General features: G+C 36.4%; 1 protein-coding gene across 1 annotated transcript; it reads left to right on the top strand.

Annotated features, from left to right (window-relative positions):
• The first annotated feature begins 1,231 nt into the window (after positions 1–1,231).
• LOC140775563 (protein IQ-DOMAIN 32) lies at positions 1,232–18,339 on the top strand. Its single transcript, XM_073118944.1, has 6 exons — positions 1,232–1,367; positions 3,343–3,672; positions 3,752–3,949; positions 4,540–4,617; positions 4,707–6,336; positions 17,971–18,339. Exons 1-6 carry the CDS (start codon positions 1,260–1,262, stop codon positions 17,988–17,990), a joined length of 2,364 nt encoding a protein of 787 aa, XP_072975045.1. The 5' UTR covers positions 1,232–1,259; the 3' UTR covers positions 17,991–18,339.
• Positions 18,340–20,356: the final 2,017 nt, after the last annotated feature.

Here is a 20,356-nt window from a genome sequence, read left to right as displayed (position 1 = left end):
AAGAAAAATGATAATAAGACTAATTTGATTATTTATATCCCTTATCTCAGTTATTACATTTAACTATCATTCTTATCCATATTTTTTATTTAACATGTATCCCAATTTTTCTATCCAAACATCCAAACTTAAAATAGAATAAAAACATCTTTTATGCCAGAATATTCCATTCGAGAGATAAGTCATCCATTTATTCCAATCTGAACTTTTTTTCTTATGGAACTCATAATGAAATCAAACCATATTTACTTTTTCTCTTGATAAGATGCATCCTTTTTTTTCTTTCCAACACGCTTTAATAATATCACGTTTCTCGGTGACACTTTTACTTTGATGGACTGTTGAGCCACGTGATCTTTAGTTTCTGTTTCTTTTTTTCTCATAATTCTTGATTGTGATACAGATTTATCTCATATAAAGGGATCATCTACCAATTAAACCTATCTAATTCTTAAGACATCTGTATATCGGATCCGGGTCAGAAGGCTCATAGGTTAACCTTGATCTCACTACAGACTCTCACTATATTAGGAACATAGGATGGTAGTCCTACTTGGCATTTGTCTCTTTCTTTCTAAAACCACTACTGGGACTGGGATCTTGCGGGCTCGGGCAAGATCTCGCGAAAAACCACGATATCTCGCAAGATCTCGCGAGATTAAACTGGATTGCCTAACCGGCCGCTTGTAATCCTTCCCTTTCTCCTCCGTCACCGACTTCCATGTATAATAAGAAACGGAAGGTGGGTAGGTGTGAGATTTAATTTTAACTAAAAACGAATTTCCTTTTAGTCTGAGTAAGGTTAAAAGGTGGAAAAGAAACGGGCGGAAGGATTAATGCCGGACGCCACGAACGCGGGATTCAAGCGGATTTAATGGTAAGAGTTTAAATTCCGACGCTTTTATAGGGAAGACACCGCTCCGACGAAGTAAACAATAGAGTGCACATTTCCCAAAACAGTGCCCGATAGAAAAGAAATTTACAATTAACCGCAGTGTAGGCAGCGCTGCTTACTAGTTACTAGTGCTTAGTGGTTACTTTATTACTTACTAGTCTCAACTTTACATTTTCACCCTTCTTATTTAAATCGTAGCATAGTTCCTGCGGTACAATTTTGTAGGAAGTTCGCCAAGCTTTATTAAATATACAAGTACTAAGAATAGAGAGAGAGAGAGAGGCTGAGAAGAGAAAGAGAGAAGAGCAGCAGGTAGAGAGAGAGAGAGAGAGAGAGAGAGAGAGAGAGAGAGAGAGAGAGAGAGATGGGGAGAGAGAAGAGCTCCTGCTTCAAGATCCTCCTCTGCGCCGGCGCTGGAGGAGGAGGTGGCACGGAATCGGCGGCCGCCGCTGATGACATTGACCTCGAAGAGGTAATGGTTCATCTTGCTGCCTGCTTCTGAGGGATTATTGTTTTTTCTTGCTATGTTTGTTGTGAAATTTGTTCCGAGTTTGGCGAGTTCTTTGATGGATCTGGTGGAGCGAAGCTGGAAATTCGAAATGTTTGGATCTTTACTTGGTTTGAGCTGTACTCAGATCTGTTACGGTAGGTTTAGAGAGTGTTAATGCAAATGCTGTTGGTGTATTGAAGTGTTTGTTTGCTTGCTTCTCTTTGTTGATGTTATTCTCTTCTCGATTGTGTGTTGGATTTGGAGATAGGTACTAATTCAGTTGATCGGTGTTCTTCTGATCTAGAACAGTGACGCCAAGTGTTCCAAAATTTAGATCGAATTCTCCCTAAAAGTAATTTATGATAAATTTTGATTGGAAAAGTGTGTTCATTCGAATGCATGCTTCTTAATTACATCGACAAATTAAAGAAATGACGTGTGAACCATTTCGACCTCTGCGTTGCGGACTAGTGCCTTTTTATCTACTCTGCTTTAGCCTTAGGCATGTTAGTGTAGACTTAGATCCGGCTGTACTGTTGTTGTACATGCCTCTTCAATCTGCTGGATCAGATGGAGGAGCTCAGTTAGGTTGATACAGGTGAGGTAAAGAAACATTCTACTACTGCTTTTTCTTGGAAATACTGAGAAAGGAAAGAATGTGGGAAACTGGTTTTGAGAATCATCCATGCAGAATGGGACTGCTATTTAAGCTGCTTAAGTGGTTGAAATTTCTATTACCACAAGCTCTCTGGTCTAAGCATAGTACAGATCATCTGGAGACAAACATTATCTGTAGAAAGATTAAGAAGAACCAGTTTTCCATTTCCTTTTTCCAGCCTCTCTTCTTCCTATGTGGAACTACAATATTATATTCTATAGCTTGAATAATTGACCTAGCTTGTATTTCGATTTTTTCCATGCATCAAATGTGATTTACATGCAATATGCATCTACAAGTTGTTGATACATCTGGCAGATTAACTCCTTTTGACTGTTTCAACTATTTTATGACAATTGAATGCTTATATCAATGTCACTTGTTGAAGTAAGTGGTTATTGGTTAGTTTTACCTTTTTAGTGTTCCAATTGGTAGAAAAAGAAAATAAAAGCATAACAGATTAACATCATAATGAGGATTTATTCTTGATGAAGCAACTATTAGTTTCTTATAAAAGTAAAGTAGCATCTCCTGTCTATTATGTTTTTGAATTGACCAGGTCTTGATAACTTCCTAACTGGGTCATTTACTTGTGAACTACATATTCTACAAGCTGTAAGTTTTATAAGGAGAATATTCACAGGAAAATATAACTTAACAAGAAAACTTCTCATTCTCCAACCCTCACTTTCTATGTCTAAATATACACACAAAAACCACACTGACATTCATACCTGAAAGTAGCACACTTTTGATACTTTTGTCAAAAGAGCACTACAATGACTGAGACTCTATTCTTACATGCCATAGACAGCAACTAATTTATTATACAGTCAGTTGTTTATTGGATGACAACTGGTACTATTGTATATACTTCTCAATAATGTTGAATTTACTCTATTGAATATTGATAATCAGTGGTCGGGAAATCTTGCACTATCTTATCAAATGAACTAGGACAAATGTGATGTAGATTAAAATATATGCAGAATTTAATTGTGAATGCCAGATAAGTCTAGCTTTAGATCCTAAACCTTTTTGAATGATGATCTTAGATAGTATTTCTAGGTTTCTAGCCTTTTAATCTACATTATCTTTACGTTTGAGTTTGATAAATTTATTTTTGAAGGTGAACCTTTCCAATTGTCAATCATATCATTGAATCAGAAGCAACTATTTGAAAGAAAAAAAAGTACAGCTCTAGCAGTTTGTTATATAATCCACCTATTGACACTATACCTGGTTGTTTATCTGGTGACATCTATCAGTGGTTTATGCATTTTTCCCATTACTTTTCAGACCAAAGCTATATCAGATAAACACAGGTGGAGTTTTCGGAAGAGATCAACCAGACATCGAGTGTTAAGCAACAGTGTGATCTCAGAACCCCTTCCTGTCAGCTGTAACAAGGAAAATTTAGATCTCACCACCGACAATGTTTGTTCACCCAAGTATTGTTCTGCTCCAGAAAAAGTTCATGAACAAGAGAAGCCCAATGAAACAATATTATTGCCTACCACCGAAGTAAATCAAGAGGAAGCTAATTTGGTTGCAAGTATTGCTCCTCTTGATCAAAATGACATTGAGCGAGCATCTATTTTCATTCAGGCTGGCATTAGGGGATACTTGGTATTTTATACTCAAACTTTAACTATTTTCTTTTTATTTACATTGTTTTCTGTTTAATATCTTATCTAAAAATTATTAGGCTAGGAGAAAGCAACAAAAGCTTGAAAGTGTTGTGAAGATACAAGCTGCTGCACGGGGACATTTGGTACGGAGACAGGCTGTTGAAACATTGTATTGTCTCTATGCAATAATCAAAATGCAAGCACTTGTACGGGCACATCAAGCACATCAATCAGCTGTCAAAAAGTCCGCTGCACTGGAGAAAAATATATTCCAGGTGTGCTTCCAGATATATACATATTGAAAATTGAATTTAACTTGTCATTAAAATTTGGATTCACTTATAATTGCTGACCTTTTATAGCTAAAGGATATTAAGTTCATCGTCGTATACAGTCACTCTAATTATTCTATTTCTCAGCAGAAAATGTCATATGTTTTGAATAACAGGCAGCTTCTTTTATCCTGAGATGGCAATTAAAAAAAAAGGCAATTCCTGTGGGCTACTTAAACATCTCATTCCCTCTGTTTATACCAGATTCTCATCCTCAGCAAGAGTTTTCTGGTTATCTCGGTTGGAGATCTTTACACTTATCCTGTTTCTTTGTCTCCTGGCTTCAAACAATATTAATTCTTGCAGTCCGTCCATTTTACTTGGAGATAAACAAATAAATGATGTTGTTTAAAGATTAACATATTGCTTGCAACAAATTTAATTGACCATTACCCAAGCCATTTGACATGAATGTCCTCACTAGCGAGCTGGTTTGTATTCATATACTTTGCCCTCAATTACTGTATTGTAAAATGCCTTCTTTCTTGTTTCTATTGTTCTATATTTACTATGTTTCTCGTTTGTGTGTTCAGGCAAAAAGAAATTCTTGTGAGGAACCAAATAAAATATGTTCAACTGAGATTCTATTCTTGAATGGATTTGCTAATCAGGTACGACAAATTGATGTCTCACTGTACTATAGATAATGGTTCTTATTCTTCAGTATCCTGCAAACTTACATTATTTTAACTTCTACAAGATCATGGAGTCTATGCCAAAGACAAAAACCATGCACATAAAATGTGATCCTTCAAAATCTGATTCAGTATGGAAATGGTTTGAAAGGTGGACAGCTGTAACTTTGTCCCATCAAGGATATGTTACACAGGGAAAAGTCACTGAATTAGCTGATAACAAAGCAGTTGATGCGGTTCCATGTAGAGATTCCACTTTGCCATCTGATTCAGATTTAGTTTCTTGTGGTTCTGTAGTGCAGACTGACAACGAAGTGATGCCACCGACTTTAGGTACTGATGTGCTGGATTATCACTCTCCATTATATATTCCTGATGATTGCTCTAGTTTCTCAATGAAGGGTGACCAGGAAAGAAAATTTCTCAAGAATGAAGCTGCAGCTACAGTGAAGGAGAACCACTTAAAGACTGAAAAAGCTGCTGACAAAACTTCGGCTTCAGTGGCATCACAACAAATACTAGACACTTTTTCTGATAAATCTGATACTTATACATCCACAGTGGCACCTTGTGAACCACATGAAAATGATGGAAGGAAGTTTGTTTTAAAAAAACCATGTAATCCGGCATTTGCTGCTGCCCAATTGAAATTTGAAGAACTGAGCTCAAGTTCTACTGCTGAGAGGCCTGTGAATTTTGCATATCAAGATAATACAAGCAAGTCTAGGTTATATAGCCTACATTCGCAGGTGGACTCTTCAACAAAGAGTAATAATTGCATGAGCTTGTCAGAGAGCTCAGTGGGTGATGGTCCAAGAGTTCACATTGCTGCTTCAGAATGTGGAACTGAAATTTCTATCTCCTCAACACTTGACTCACCTGACAGATCTGAAAATGAAGGGGGGGAAATTGTCCTCGAAATTGGAGCTTTGGAGAAGCAGAACTTTACTGTTAGTTGTAATGCTCATAATGATACTAATTTTGTAAATATGCATGCTGAAGGAAAGAACTCTTGTGTTCTGGAAGGCCAGCTACGAAAGCTGGAGGAAGGCGATGGATTTGCTAACATGATTACTGCCAATGACCTAGTAGATGTTGAACAACAACCTACTGAAAGTACCACACTTGATATGCAACATCAACTGGAAAAGTCGGTAGACCAGCAAGATAGGTCATCGCCTGAAGGAACTCCAAGAAGCCATATGACAGTCTCAGATTTGCATGGAACACCATCAAGTCAGATCTCTGTAAATGCCAAAATGAAGAAAAGAGATAAAAATGTGCCTACTCAGAGGCAACGATCTCATCCAGCAAGCAAGAGGTCACTATCTAGTCCCAACACTGACTCAGGTGGAAGAAGTAGCGTGGAAAATTTGCCCAAAGATTCAAAGAACACAAAGAGGCATAACTCATCTGGAATGACTAAGACCGATCATGTTGATCATGAGCCTAGAATCAGTAACAGCAATCCCCTGCCGAGTTATATGCAAGCCACAGAATCTGCAAGGGCTAAGGTCCAAGCAAGTATTTCCCCAAAACTAAGTCCAGATGTTCAAGATAGTCAGACAAGGAAAAGACATTCCTTACCAATTGGAGACGGGAAGCAGGGTTCCTCTCCACGTATGCAGAGATCAGCATCTCAGGCAAAGCAAAGTTTGAAAATCAATGGGACTCATTCTCCTCATAATTCTGCTGGTAAATTTTCTTTCTCCATATACTCTAGTTTCATGCTGCAGATGCTATGCTATCATCTTGTGAAAACTCAGGATAGAAATATTTACTTTCATTTGTCATATTCTAGTTATAGGCTGCAGATGCTATGTTGTTATCTTCTGAAACTCCGATAGGATAGAAGTACTTACTTTCAACTTCTTTCTCATGTTGACTTCTTATTACTACTCTGGGGGATCATCTAGAGAGTTTAGTTATTTCATTTGGAGACTAATTCTAGGTTTGTAACATTCACTATAGAAGTAGCTAACTCAGCAACTACTTTAAAAGTTTTTCCTACTAGGAATGATGGTTTTTTATGTCATATTTAGCACTCCATAGTTCACCAATTACTTTAAAAGTTTTTTATGTTATCCTTTAAAAGACCTATGCTTTAATACCATTAAAACTTACCAACTACTCTAAAAGCTTAAATTACCAGAGAACTGTGATTTATATTATTCTAACACTTGGCTGAGATATTTTGCTGAGTCTAAAAGGTGGACTTGATTTAGATGGGTAGAGATTTTATATTTTATATTTAACAAAGATGATAAAGATCTTCAATAGACATATACGATCTTTTAGTGGTATCAAATTGAGAGCATGAAATCAATATAAATGTCACAGTATAGTCATTGATAGAAGGAATCTTGATAAAAGATTGTGTTATGCCAAACATCAGGTATTGAAGTCCATAATGTTCTAAAATATGGTTTCTACCTTCACATGCATCTTACTATTGCTTATGCGGTCCCTTGTCTTCACAACACATAGTTGAGTGTCTAAGCATTCTTCCTCAACATTACCATTAACAAGAGCAATCAAATGTAGATTATTATATACCTATATAATGTATACCCATACACTTCGGATATTAGATATGAAGTTTGCATATTTTATCTATTATCTTGATATCTCACAGTTGGACTTGTTAGATAGGAATATATTCACAACCATGTTTCTATTTTCTTCATTCTTTTATCAGTTTCCCTTCTATTTGTATACATTTTATGTATTAATAAGTTAAAAATATTTGCATATTTTGAAACACATGCACCCACATGGACCTGTCTACCACATATGATTACACACTACCTAGCTATTATCATTGGATGGCCTCCTTTTAGAACTTTGGAACTACATATGGTTGAACATAAATTACATATGTAGTTCATATCAAGGATCTTCATGCAGCCTCATGTACATTCAGGCTGACAATTTTGGACAAGCACTAGAGGCTATGTGGATACTTCTGCCAACCTATAAATGGTTGAAAGCTACATGATATTGGTCATTGCCAAGGCACTTGCACGATTTCATTTAGATGTTGCTCAAAAATTGAGTTTAACACTTTGATGTTGAGTGGTATGCACAACACCTGCAATGGTCGTTGATGTGGTATCAATGATTCTATATATTCAGGATTAGTTATTTTATTTCCTTTTCTTGATTTCCTTCTGGCATAGTTTTCTTCTGGTCAGAGTTTAGTTGTTTTAATTCCTTTTCTCGGAATTTGCCCTTCCCAGTTGGAGTCTAATTGTTTGCTTTCTAGAGATCGACATATTGAGTCTGTAAGTCCTTATGGCCCTAATCCATCAGAGTTAATGTAATTTGCCCTAGTCTTTGGAGGTCGATCCCCTTGAAATGAACATTCTTTTTCTATTATTCTCTATTTTCTACTGTGATTTCTTTGATTAGGACCGTGGTTCTATCATTTAGTATCAGTCGTCGATCTTATGCCATCATTATGACAAGATCAAATGTGGAATGTGATGAAAAAAATCAATCGACAAGAGAAGTTGCTGCAAAAGCAAGGAGGGTATTGAATCGGTTCAAACTGATGTAGATAATATTAGCAAGAATTTTGTTTTGCTTTTCGGTAAGCTATTGCTTTTGTTGAAGGACTGAAACAGATCTACGTCAAATCCGATGGGTTCTGTAGTTGCAGATCTGTTCTTGTTGCAACAAGACAATCTAGAAGATTGTAGGAAAAAGACGATGACAAACCCTAGTCATGAAGACCCTCGTTACTATTCCCTTGATGTCGCTGTGTTAGATCGTGATCACCACCTCTTGTGGATGAATATAGGATTTCCATGTTAGGAAAGAGAAGATCCAACAAGTTGGATTTCACGTGCAGAATGTTATACTCGATTCTATTGAACCCCATCACACATGAAGGTGGAAATCACTTCTATCAACTTAGAATGTGAGGCTATCCAATTGTATGACTGGTTTAAATCAAACTGTAGTATTCCTAACTAGGAAGAGTTCGTAAATGAGTTGATAATTAGGTTTGGACCAAGTGATTATGATAATATCTATGGGGCGCTTGTGAAGATTCAAACAGATTTTGACCATGTTAGAATATTAAAGCCAGTTTGAGCATTTAGCAAACCGAACCAAGATTGTTCAAAACATCAGTTGGTGGGAACATTAGTAGAAGAGCTAAATCTGAAAATTTGTCATGAAGTCAAAATCAGTTGGTGGGAACATTGGTCGGCCTATGCTTGCCGCAATCTCCTTTGTGCGTTTGCAAGAGAAGCAGATGATAGATAAGAGCTGATAGACATCAGAGAACTATTTCCCTAAACCTATTGAGATTTCTTAAGGCAAGTCGACACATGAAAGGGACCAAAATTATTATAACACAGCTGAAGAACTAATTGATCTGGAACGAACAAAGAAAGGTATTTATTGATATTGTGATGAGAAGTGGCATAGGGGACATCGTTGTAAGCAAAAGATATTATTGAGGATCGAACCAATTCGAGACCTTGAGGATGTCACTTGGAGTCTTGTGACTCGATTTCTAGAGTTCATTCCTTCTCAACTGGGCAATGTTGTTACTAAGGGTGGGGGAATGATCCAATACCAATTATTCTATATATTAGGAATTAGTTGTAATATTTCCTTGATTTCCTATTCTCATAGTTTACTTTTCCTAGTCAAAGTCTACTAGACGTGATCAAACAGCTCGGCCCGCCCATGCCCGGCCCGACTCGGCCTGGTTTGGACTGGGATAAGCTCGGCCTGGATTCGGTTTAGGCCTAGCCCGGCCTGAGCCCGAACTACCCATGGGCGGCACAGGCCAGCCCTTTGCTCGCCCGAAAGCCCGTCCGTTTGGCCCGCAACTAGGCCCGTCTATTCTACTACAGTAAGCACACATTTAATTTTTTTAAATTTATTATTATTATTTTTAAATAGAGGAACATAAATATTTTTTTTTTAAAATAAGCTAATAGTAAAAAAAAATTTTAAAATAGCTAAAATGTGGGTTGGGCCGGCCCAACCCAACCAGCTAGCCCGATCTCTCACAGGCCGACGGGCGGTAACGTGCTAGACTATTCTAGCCCGGCCCGGCTCGAATGATTGGTGGGTCGGGCCATGAACAAATACTTAAACCCGGTTGGCCCGAAAAGTTCTGGCCCAGCCCGCCCGATGATCATGTCTAAAGTCTACTTGTTTGAGTTCCTTTTCTCAAATTTTAGCTTTCCTAGTGGACTCTCTATTTGCTTTATAGTGATCTATATATTTAGTCGACCTTATCACTCTAGTATATCAGAGTTAATGTAGTTTGCCGGGCTTTGGAGATTGATCCCTTCAAAGTGATCATCCTTATTCTATTATTATCTATTTTTTTGCTGGGATTTCTTTGATTAGGATTGTAGTCTTATCAACCATGGATGGCCATGCCACGGCACATCCCGTGTCGTAAGAGTTGGAGAGAAAAAGAGAAGAGAGATTAGTGGCACTTCACTCTTCAACCTCGTCGTCCCCCATCGTTCGTTGTCGAAGATGAAGGCGTCGTCGTGCAAATCCGGATCTGCAACTTAACTCTTTTTTCACCCGCTTCAACTCACTCGAGGTCTCCTGACTCCTTGGGCTGGGGTTGGGGCTATGGCATTCCCACGTGGGACATGATGACGAGACGATGCCTTCATCGACGGAACTCTCCAGCATGATGGGCGACGATGGCGGCGAGGTTGGTAGCAACGGAAGCTCGGCAGCTAGTGGATTACCACTAGGAGGGGTGTCGTGTGGCACCCCTCGTGCCATGTGTTGTTATGTCGTTGGCACGCCCTGTGCCGTTTTGCCACGACTATCGTTGTCATCAACACTTGATGCCAACGGAAATAAGTTGGGCATGGAAAACTCAATTTAAGTGCAAAAGATGTAAGAGAGTAGAGGAGAAATTTTTTGAGATGTGGAGACTTTAACAAGTCACATGTCAAAATCCTCTAAGTAGTTCTCAAGAGAGTTTTCACTCTCATTTCTATATGAGCACAATCTTAGCAAGGTTAAGATTTATATTTTCATAGATTTGACATCCAAGGGTGTGATACATGAAGATATAACCAGATTTTTACTAAAACCAGGTTTAAACATGAAATTCTCTGACCTTTCAATCCCTAAAGTATATGAGGAATTTGTAGAGTGATGAAATTGATGAAGAGTTGCAAGGGAAGAGCTTGCATAGCTATTCAGTAGTTCATCCGTTACGAACTTTCTTATATTCTCTTTAATTTTGATAAGTATGAAACATATTAGATCTATTTTTTACAAAATCTGAAACATAAGACAATTTCATGAATCAATGACATTCATCTATGTTTCACCTGCGATTAATTTCTGCAATCTTGGTTTCAAATGTCGGCTAAAATTGGGGGAAATCCTACTATTAATGTAGAAAATCATAAGTACTTTTATGATTTTATCCATTACGACAACATGAGTTTGAAGCTATCAACTCACCATAAGAGATGCCAATTTGGATATATTTGTAATCTAAAGGGCTTGATTCAGTTGCCGATATGATCCAAGTCGAGTCCAAGTAAGAAATTAATTTAAATCCCTAAATGGCAGAAAATTGCAGTTTGCATAGTTTCGAGAGAATATTTATAAGATATTTATATGATGTCCAAATAATATGAAACTAGATGAATTAGATTGATGGCGTCATAATCTACTACTTTCATATTTGGGCTTTCTTTTGATTCATACTTTATCTGTGCTTGAATGAAGTTACAATCTGACGAAGATATGGAGGATAGTTTAGATATGTTTAATTATTTGTTTCTTATTCAGTTTAGAACTCTTTTTTTCAGTTCTCTATAAATAGGGTTTTTTATGGCTTGTACCTTAGGCATGTTTATTGAATAAATTTATTTTACTCAATCTCTTGAACTCTCATATCTCTAGCTTTCTCTTTATCATCTAGAAAGTCCTCTTCCCTTGTCGCCTTCTCCTCTTAGTGGCTTGTATCTTAGGCATGCTTACCGAATGAATTTATCTTCAAGGAGCCGAGCTAGTGCTTTGTATTAAGTGGCTTCAAGGGCTCGACAAGGTATGCTTTGATTTCGGGAAGTTAACCATGGAATTTCAAAGTGGCGACAAGGAAGTGCACTTGGAAGGATATCGTTAGGATTCGAGTGCAGTCTTAGCTCCATTGAATAGCTTTATGTAGCGGCTATTTCATGCAGATGGTAGGTCCCTAGATGAATCAATCCGTCAATATTTTGGCCATTGATCTAGCTTTCCTATTATAGGAGTTCAGTGAGGAGATCGTGCTTGATGTAGGATTGGTTAATGTGCAACCATACTACTATCTGAACATCTAAAAGGAGGAGATCACTAATTTGGTCATTGAAATGATGGCTAGTGGTATTATCCATCAGAGTCGAAATGCATACTCCTCGCTGGTGCTGCTAGTACAAAGGATCGGTATTTTATTTTGGTGATTGAGGAGTTCTTGGATAAGTTATTAGCTGCAGCCTACTTCTCCAAGTTAGATTTAAGGGCATGATACCATCAAATTTTAGTACACCTCATGCATATGCACAAGACGGCGTTTTGCACACACAATGGTGCAGCGACAACCTTTTAAGAACTCATGAATGATATATTCCGGTTCTATTGCATCAGTACATATTTATATTTTTTTATAATAGTTTGGTGTATAGTCCTATGTGGTATAACTACATGAAACATTGCATGGAGGTGCTATTAGTACTCCACCAACACTAGTTATATGTAAAGATGTTTAAGTGCACATATAAGGACAGCGGAGAGTAGATTATTTTAGATATTTCAGCCTAAAAAATTGAGGCAGACCTCGAGAAAATTGCGATCATGGTGAGATGACATCTACTAATGAACCCGAAGGAGCTAACATGGTTTCTTTGGTCTTATGTGCTACTATTGTCGGTTTATAGGACATAGTAAAATTGCTGCCCCATGACATCCTTAGTGAAAAAGAATGAGTTTAGATGGACGAACAAGGCATAGCATGCATTTGAGAAGTAGAAGATTGCTATGACATCTGCTCCTAATTTGGCATTATTTGATTTTTTGACGACATTTGTGGTCGAATGCTATGCTTTTTGGATTGGCATTAGAGTTGTGCTTTACAAGAAGGTCGACTTGTGGCCTACCTCAACAACGCTCTCTTGCATAAATCTCAATAACTATCTACATATGATGGAGAGATATTGGTCATCATTTATGTTGTTACAAAAGTAGCACGCATATCTTATCAATTGCTGCTTCACTGTCCATATTGATAAGCGGAGTTTACATTACTTTTTGGGTTGGAATACTTACATTGGCACAACAGTGATCTAAATCAGGTTGGCCGATCCAGCCGATCTCACCGAGTTTTGGGGTGGGATTGGGATTGGTCGAAACTGAAAACCCTGTTTCTTATTCAAGTTAGGACTTTTTTATTTCATTCTCTATAAATAAGGTCTTTCAGTTTGTATGTTTGGCATGTTTATTACATGAATTTATCTCCCTAGATCTCTCCTTTCTAGCTTTCTTTCTATCATTTATAAAGTCCTCTACTCTTGACGCCCTCTCTTCTTCGTGGCTTTCCTCTTCATCGTGACAGTATTTGTTCTCATCATGTGCAATTCTACCAGAGCCATTATCCACGTTCCGCCATCATCTACATCAATCCTAGTCCTTAATTCATCTACCGTCTACCATATAAAACCCTATATTTGGTGCGCACTGTTTTCAGAAGGATAGCAAGGGGCTTATTTATTGCTAAGGCTGATTTGATTGCAATCCTTAGTTGGATCGTAACAATTCACAGTGGTGATGAACCCCTATTAAATTATGAATATCTGTCTTCAGCATTAACTCTCCCTCTTTAAGTAGAGTCTAGGCTTTTATCCATCCATAGTCATTGCTAAATCTATCCATTCCACTTCCTGAAACTTTGGTAGGCTCCTTCTTTTGATTGATCAAGAACTCAAGCATTACTTATGTTGCCATTCCAAAACCTCGCACAGTTTTGCACATGGAACACTTAAAGGAAAATGAGTCAGGTTCGAACCTGACTTATGCGGTTCAAACCCTGCGCACAGATCTGAAAAGGAACTTAATTTTTCAGAGTCGAACATGAATTTTTCATAGGGGATTCACTTAACAAATCGAGGATGTACCAAACCTACATATAAGGGTCCAAAGGTATTCACAAAGTATTCAATCTATCCAAGGATCCCTCTTTGAAAGTGCTTTTCTACTTCTGCACTTGTCTTGAAGCACTTCGGATGACCTACATACCACTACTCCCAAAGTTTAGAAGAGCAATTTGTAGCTCGGTTGCGAACCTTATGCGGAGGCAATCTAGTTTCAAGGGTGAAATATTTATACATTGGTGTCAGTGTGGCCATATTTTTGCATATATATGTCTGAACAACAGGACTTTGTAGAATGTATACAAATTTGCCTTGAAAAGCATACCAAATAGTTTTAAACAATCAGAAGCACACCAGAGGCTAAAGATTTTAGGATTATCAATAATGTGGGAATGTAGCAATTAAGGTAAGTTTCTTATTCATATTAGAAATATTGTACTTTTATATTTTACTTAAGTTAGCATTTGAATTAGAGACTATTAGTCTAAGTTTGTTATTGCTTTCTTGAAGAAATAAGAATTTTAATTATAAGTATGATATCAATGTTACCAAAGATAGATATTTTGATAAAATTAGTTATTTAAGTATTATTTCATATTAATGATAATTAGAATCTCATGACTAAATTGAATTTCAGACTTTTAGAAAATCTTTGTTTATCATTTTCATTTAAAAAAAACAAAGATATGAAGTTTCCATGACAAAGGCATGTTGTATAAGAATAAAATGTAATTTTTGGTAAAACTAGCTTCTTGAATATTTTTCATGCTTCTTTTGTATGTGAATTACTAAGTAGAGGTGAGATAATGTTCGCGATATGACATCTAGAATAAATTAATATATTTTATACTAGTGAAGGTGAAAACTAGTACCTAAATAAATAAGTCTAGGGAGAAAATACGATGAAGCACTAAATGATTTTAAAAGGTTTATGGAAAAATGTGTTGGATATTTGTGTATGGTGAGTTATCTTTCTCAATGGCTAGAACAAAAAGTACTAGACATACAACTGTGATTCTAGTTTAGATGACTGCTTGGGAAAGTTAATTTGATGATGACTAGTATTGCCCTGTGGCCACGGGTCGAGGACTCCTTATAGGAACAATATGGATATTTATTTGTCTGATAGGCATCCATGGTAGCACTTTGACTGGTGCTGGCTCATTCATTAAATTGATTTGTTCCATTGTGAGATATGTGTATGGTTCCAAGTTCTTTTCATGTCTAGTAGATTTTGAATCACAAGATGAAATGAGGAAATTTGTTTATTTTTATGAAATTGCTTTTACATGCATCTGTGCTTGATGTTACTATGTTATGTACTATTGTTTGCTAATTTTTCTATCAGTTGGCATATTTTTATGTAGAGTGGGATTATCTTATTGAGAGTGTAACTCATTAAAAACCATTACTTTATAGGAATAAATGAGAGATTATATTAGAGAGGACTTTAAGAGACTGGGTATCTTTTTGCTGCATCAGTCTCTGCACAAGGTCTAAACTTTAGAAAGGCTTTTATGCTTCTCCAAGCTATATTATTGGGATTCAAGACCATTTGTGAGGATTGACATGCACACCAATAAAAAGTTAAATACAAATCCATTGCAAAAAGGACGTGTTGGTACTGGCTTAAATTGATTGAGATCGGGTATGGCCGATCTTGATCCATATCGGCCAATCCGGGCCGATCTCCTTCACTATTTCTCTCACTCTTCCACTATTTCTCTCTTTCTCTCTTTCTCTCCTTATCATAGTTATTGCTCCTCTGACATACAAATACAGCTTTGGCAAACTCCGCCGATGCAGATCTAACTCCAACGACTTTGGCTATGTGATTTATTTTATTTTATTTATTTCTCTTATTTTTTAATTGTAGTTTTTTTTTTTCTTTTCATTTCTTCCATTCTATCTCTCTTTCGTTGCAGTAGTTTTAAGTAATTTCATATTTGAGTAATTATTATTTTTCTAAATTTTCTAATTCTAAATACCTACATTTTTTAAATAATATTTTGAATTTTATGCAATTAAAAATAGCTTGATCTTATTCGAGCGACCAATGTGATCGATTTGGTCGACACGGCCAATATATATCATTTTTTTGGGAGGCCTATCTTGTTTCCAATTTTTCGAATCTTGGCTCAAACACACCTGCTGGCCTAGCATAGCCTTGGCACACATTTAGTTAGATGTTTACGTTTTTTTTAAGAGCTTAAAATATGTTTTAATGGTTAAATGAAAGTAATTGATCTTAAACATTGGTGTATCACATCTAATTTTGTGTAGAAATAGGAATGTGAGTTATCATGAAGGCATAAAAATGCCATGAAGTGAAAACTTATGTCATCTAGAAGGTAGATTTACTTCATTATCAAGAAAAAGGAAGTAGATCTCTTTAAATCACATGACAATTAGAATCCAATTTGATGATTTTCGCCAATTCTTTTTTTTTCAGTTTGTTTTCAAATTGAGGCAAAAGTTTAGGAAAACCCTAATTTTGTACTTATGTCTACAATTTTTGACCAATAAATTACAATCTACAGTTGGAATTAACCCTTATAAAGTAGATACACTTGATTTCTAGATCAATTAATTCCAATTTGATAATTTTATGTTTATTGGTGAAGTTTCAATCAAATAATGTATATTTGGTTAAGATGAACATCTATGTAGCAGATAATACTTAATATTACAACAATTAAGCTCCAATTTATGTTTCATCTGAATTTTCTTTTAATTTTTCTTTATTAAGCTCGATATGTAGTGGCATGTGGGAATATCTTTGGCACGCCATAGTGCGACGTGCTGAAATTCCATTGGAAAGATACATGCTAGTCGGCAGGCCCCATGCCAACTGGCATTGGTAATCATTGACCACCACTATCCTAAAATTGGGGTGTGACATGATCGCCTTACATAAGCTTCATCCACATACACACACCCACACAATTATATATATCATTTGGCTGAAATGTGTAGATCACGCTAGCCTTGCTAGTATGCAACCACTTAATGTGCTGATGACCCATAGCCCACATGCCCTTGTTTCACCCCACTTCAGTCTAATTCTGATTGGAGTTATAGCTCCTATAACTAAAAACTTAGAAATAATTCATAAATATTTGAAATCATCGAATCATTTTGTCAGAAGTTGGAAATAATGTGTAAACATTAGAAATAATCCAACGATAGTTAAGTTCCATACTCTCTGAATAGTATGGACTGGCTACACCTGTTGTGCACTTGTTCTGCTGACCCATAGCTGGCATAACATTGTTCCATCCCACCTCAGTCTAATCTGTGTTGTAGTTAAGTTCCCAGAACTAAAGAATGACAGAGAATATGTAAACATTAGAAATAAATCAAATAATTGAGTAAATGTGTGAGAATTAGAAATGATTGTAAAAGTTAGAAATAATCAAATAGTTGTAGTTAAGTTCCATAGGAAATAAGCAACTTAAGCACTTGTATCATTGAGTTGCTGTCTTTGGTGATCTAGACTGATGGTTTCCACATTTTCAAGTATCCGCCTATAAGCCCGATATACCTGTTCAAGTGAAAGTTCAAGTGATGGGCATGGATACTTTTGGACCTATGATTGCTAGCTGACCTAGTTTTTAAAATACTGATGCTTGTACAATCTAACCTCTTGCAGAATGTGTTGCAGATTATGGTTAATGGTTTATACTTAGGATAGTAATACACCCCATCGGTACAATGTATAAGATGGGTCCTGCCTCCAAGGTGCTATGAGCAGAACTGCAGGCGTGCTTGCATTCTGGATTCACATTTATGGATCGAACACTGAACTGATCACTCTGATCTGAACCAGTCTTGTTTTTCTGTTCATTTAGCATACAATTCTCTTTCTTGGGTAAATCTTCTGCTTATATAAAGTGTAACAATTTGGAGTCTTCTTTTTATTTCCTGAATCATTTTAATTTAACTGGGCCATACCTGCAAAGTCCTATGCTCAATAAAAAAGAACAGCTTCTATATTGATATGGAACACATGAAGAGAAAAGTGTCATAGACTAATGGCGTTTGCAAAACTAGTGGATCGACAGTCAAAAGATTTCTTTTTTTATCCCGTCCACATTGTTTCGGTGAAAATTTTCAGCTACAAAGTTATATGCATATGATTCTGTAAATTTTTTTATCCCCATCTTATTTCCTTGTATTCTTACATTTCCAGAGAGAAGATGGCAGAGATGACGAAGCATACTTGGCAGCACAACATCTGAAATCTCCTTTAATATAATGTGATGCTAGGCTCTTGGGAGGTTACTATGACCATATTTTCATGCATTTTTATCTATTTCTTATTAGAGTCTTGACTTTGTGGTATTCAAGAGGAGAGAAGCAGCTTGTGATTATTAACTTGTAATTTAGATTACTATTTCCTTGAGGATTTTGTTATATATGCTTGTATGTGTGTTATATATGTTATTGGGTTCTAAAAGAAGGCATGTTAGAAGACAAATTTGATTGATAATCTTGGACCATTTTGAAAGTTTTGTGATTCTGTTTTAATAAATGATGGTTGCCTGTATATCACTTGAGTTGTTTTTATCAGATTTCTTCTCTCCCAATTCTTCAGTAGTGATCTCTTAAGTTTGAGTCTGCTACTATTTGTAATCTCTTTCATCTTGGCTTACTTTTCTTAGTCAAATGGGTATAAAATACTCTCTTCTTCGACATAATTACTTACATAATCAAACAATAATAAAATTACATGATTACCTAAGTAACTAATTTATTATGTAGTCCTTGATATCTTGTCTCAAGAAAGTGGTAACTTATTGCTGCTGGTAAAGCCATAAATAACCCTTGGCCCTCTGGAATAGGCTTATTTTAAAATAAGCCTTTTTTAATTTTGGTATAGTAACTAAAAAATTTAATAAAGTATAGTAATTTATCATTTCTCTTCTCTTATTCCATACAGTTTTAAAATATAATTTGATAATAACCTATCATTATTATTTTGTCCCTAGAATAGAAAACACTTAATTACACAGTGTTTTGAAAATTGGTTTTGACGATCACCATGGCGAGGCGGTGCTCTGACTGCCCTGCTATGTGGGTTGGCGTCGGCATGGGGCGGCCCGCCGCCATCGCGGGTCGCCTAGCAGTAAGAAGCGCTAGGTGGGCCGGGCGGCTCGATAAGGTGGGCTAACGCTTTGGCCCGCTAGCTAATGAAGCAGGTTGGAAGCAAATCGAATGTAGATCAGGTTTAATAACTAACCACTAGCCCACTCTATATAAAAGAAAACCAAACCCTCTCTCATCTCTCTCTTTCTCAATCGCTCCTCTCTCATGTGGTGGCTAGCGAAGGTGTCCTGCGGCGGCGGCAAGCAAAGGCTCGGAGGTGTCGAGCGGCGGTGGCAAGCAAAGGCTCGAAGGCGCCAAGCTGTGGTGGCAAGCGTAGGCGTCGAATGGCGATGGTAAACTATGGTGGGAACTGGTGGGAAACCAGCAAACCGTGGATTGCCTCGTCTTCTCTTCCTCTTCTTTTTCTGTTTCTTTTCTTTCTCTTTGACATTGGAAATCACCAAACTCTCTTTCTTTGTGCTTTAACCGATGGAAAAGAGGGAAAGAGCTTTGACCGGTGGGAAATAGGCCATCCTGCTGACATTGGAAACCACCTGCATCACCAGCATTGGAACTACCAACTATAAATGCATTTCAAACCACCAACTATTAATATTATTTCGGATTGTGATAATTTACTATTAAGAAGTTAATATAATATTTATACATATTGAATTATAAATTTGTAATTTTATGGTTGTGAATTGCACTATTAAAACTTTTATAAATGATATATATAATTATTTTTTATTTTTATATATTAAAATTGCTAGACTGTCTTGTCATCCATCTTTTATTTAGGCGCAAGTGGTGGGGTGACTGTCTACCACTCGTTTCTATTGTTCATACATATCACTTCAGTTATAATTGAGATTTTTCTCTCTTCTTTTATTAAATATTGATTATCTCTGCTATAATTTAAATTTTTTTTCTCCTCTCTTATTCTAAATATTAATTATCTCAACCTATAGTTGAGATCTATCTTTCTCGACCCGTAAATTCTACAAAACTGAAAGAAAAATATTAAGCCTATACTCTCTTCTCACAACAAGGGTTGCTTAAAAGCCCATAATTTTCACGCAGTGCTTGGTTATTTTATATAAAGTAGCGTGTTATTTCTTCAGAGTATGGGCGTATAATCCTACATTACCCCGTAATATATGATTGTTTCCTCGTAGTGCATAATTATTTTACATAGAGTTGGAGGTTATTTTTCCGCAATACATCTGCATTACCTCGTAGTGCCTTATTATTTTCTCTTAGTACATAATTATTTTACATAAAGTGCAGAGTTTTTTTTCTCGTAGTGCGGATTCATAACCCCGCATTAGTTTCTTTTTATTTTCTTATAGTGCATGAGTATTTTACATAGAGTGAAGAGTTATTTTCCCATATGGGTTTATAACCCTACATTATCTTGCAATGCATAGTTATATTCTCATAGTAGGGTATATAAAGTATTTTAAGTCCATAATTAAACTATAATTTAG

This window comes from Typha angustifolia, chromosome 2, assembly GCF_048772165.1.
Source record: "Typha angustifolia cultivar Huaian chromosome 2, ASM4877216v1, whole genome shotgun sequence".
NCBI lineage: Eukaryota > Viridiplantae > Streptophyta > Magnoliopsida > Poales > Typhaceae > Typha > Typha angustifolia.
This window is presented reverse-complemented; position numbering and strand designations above follow the sequence as displayed.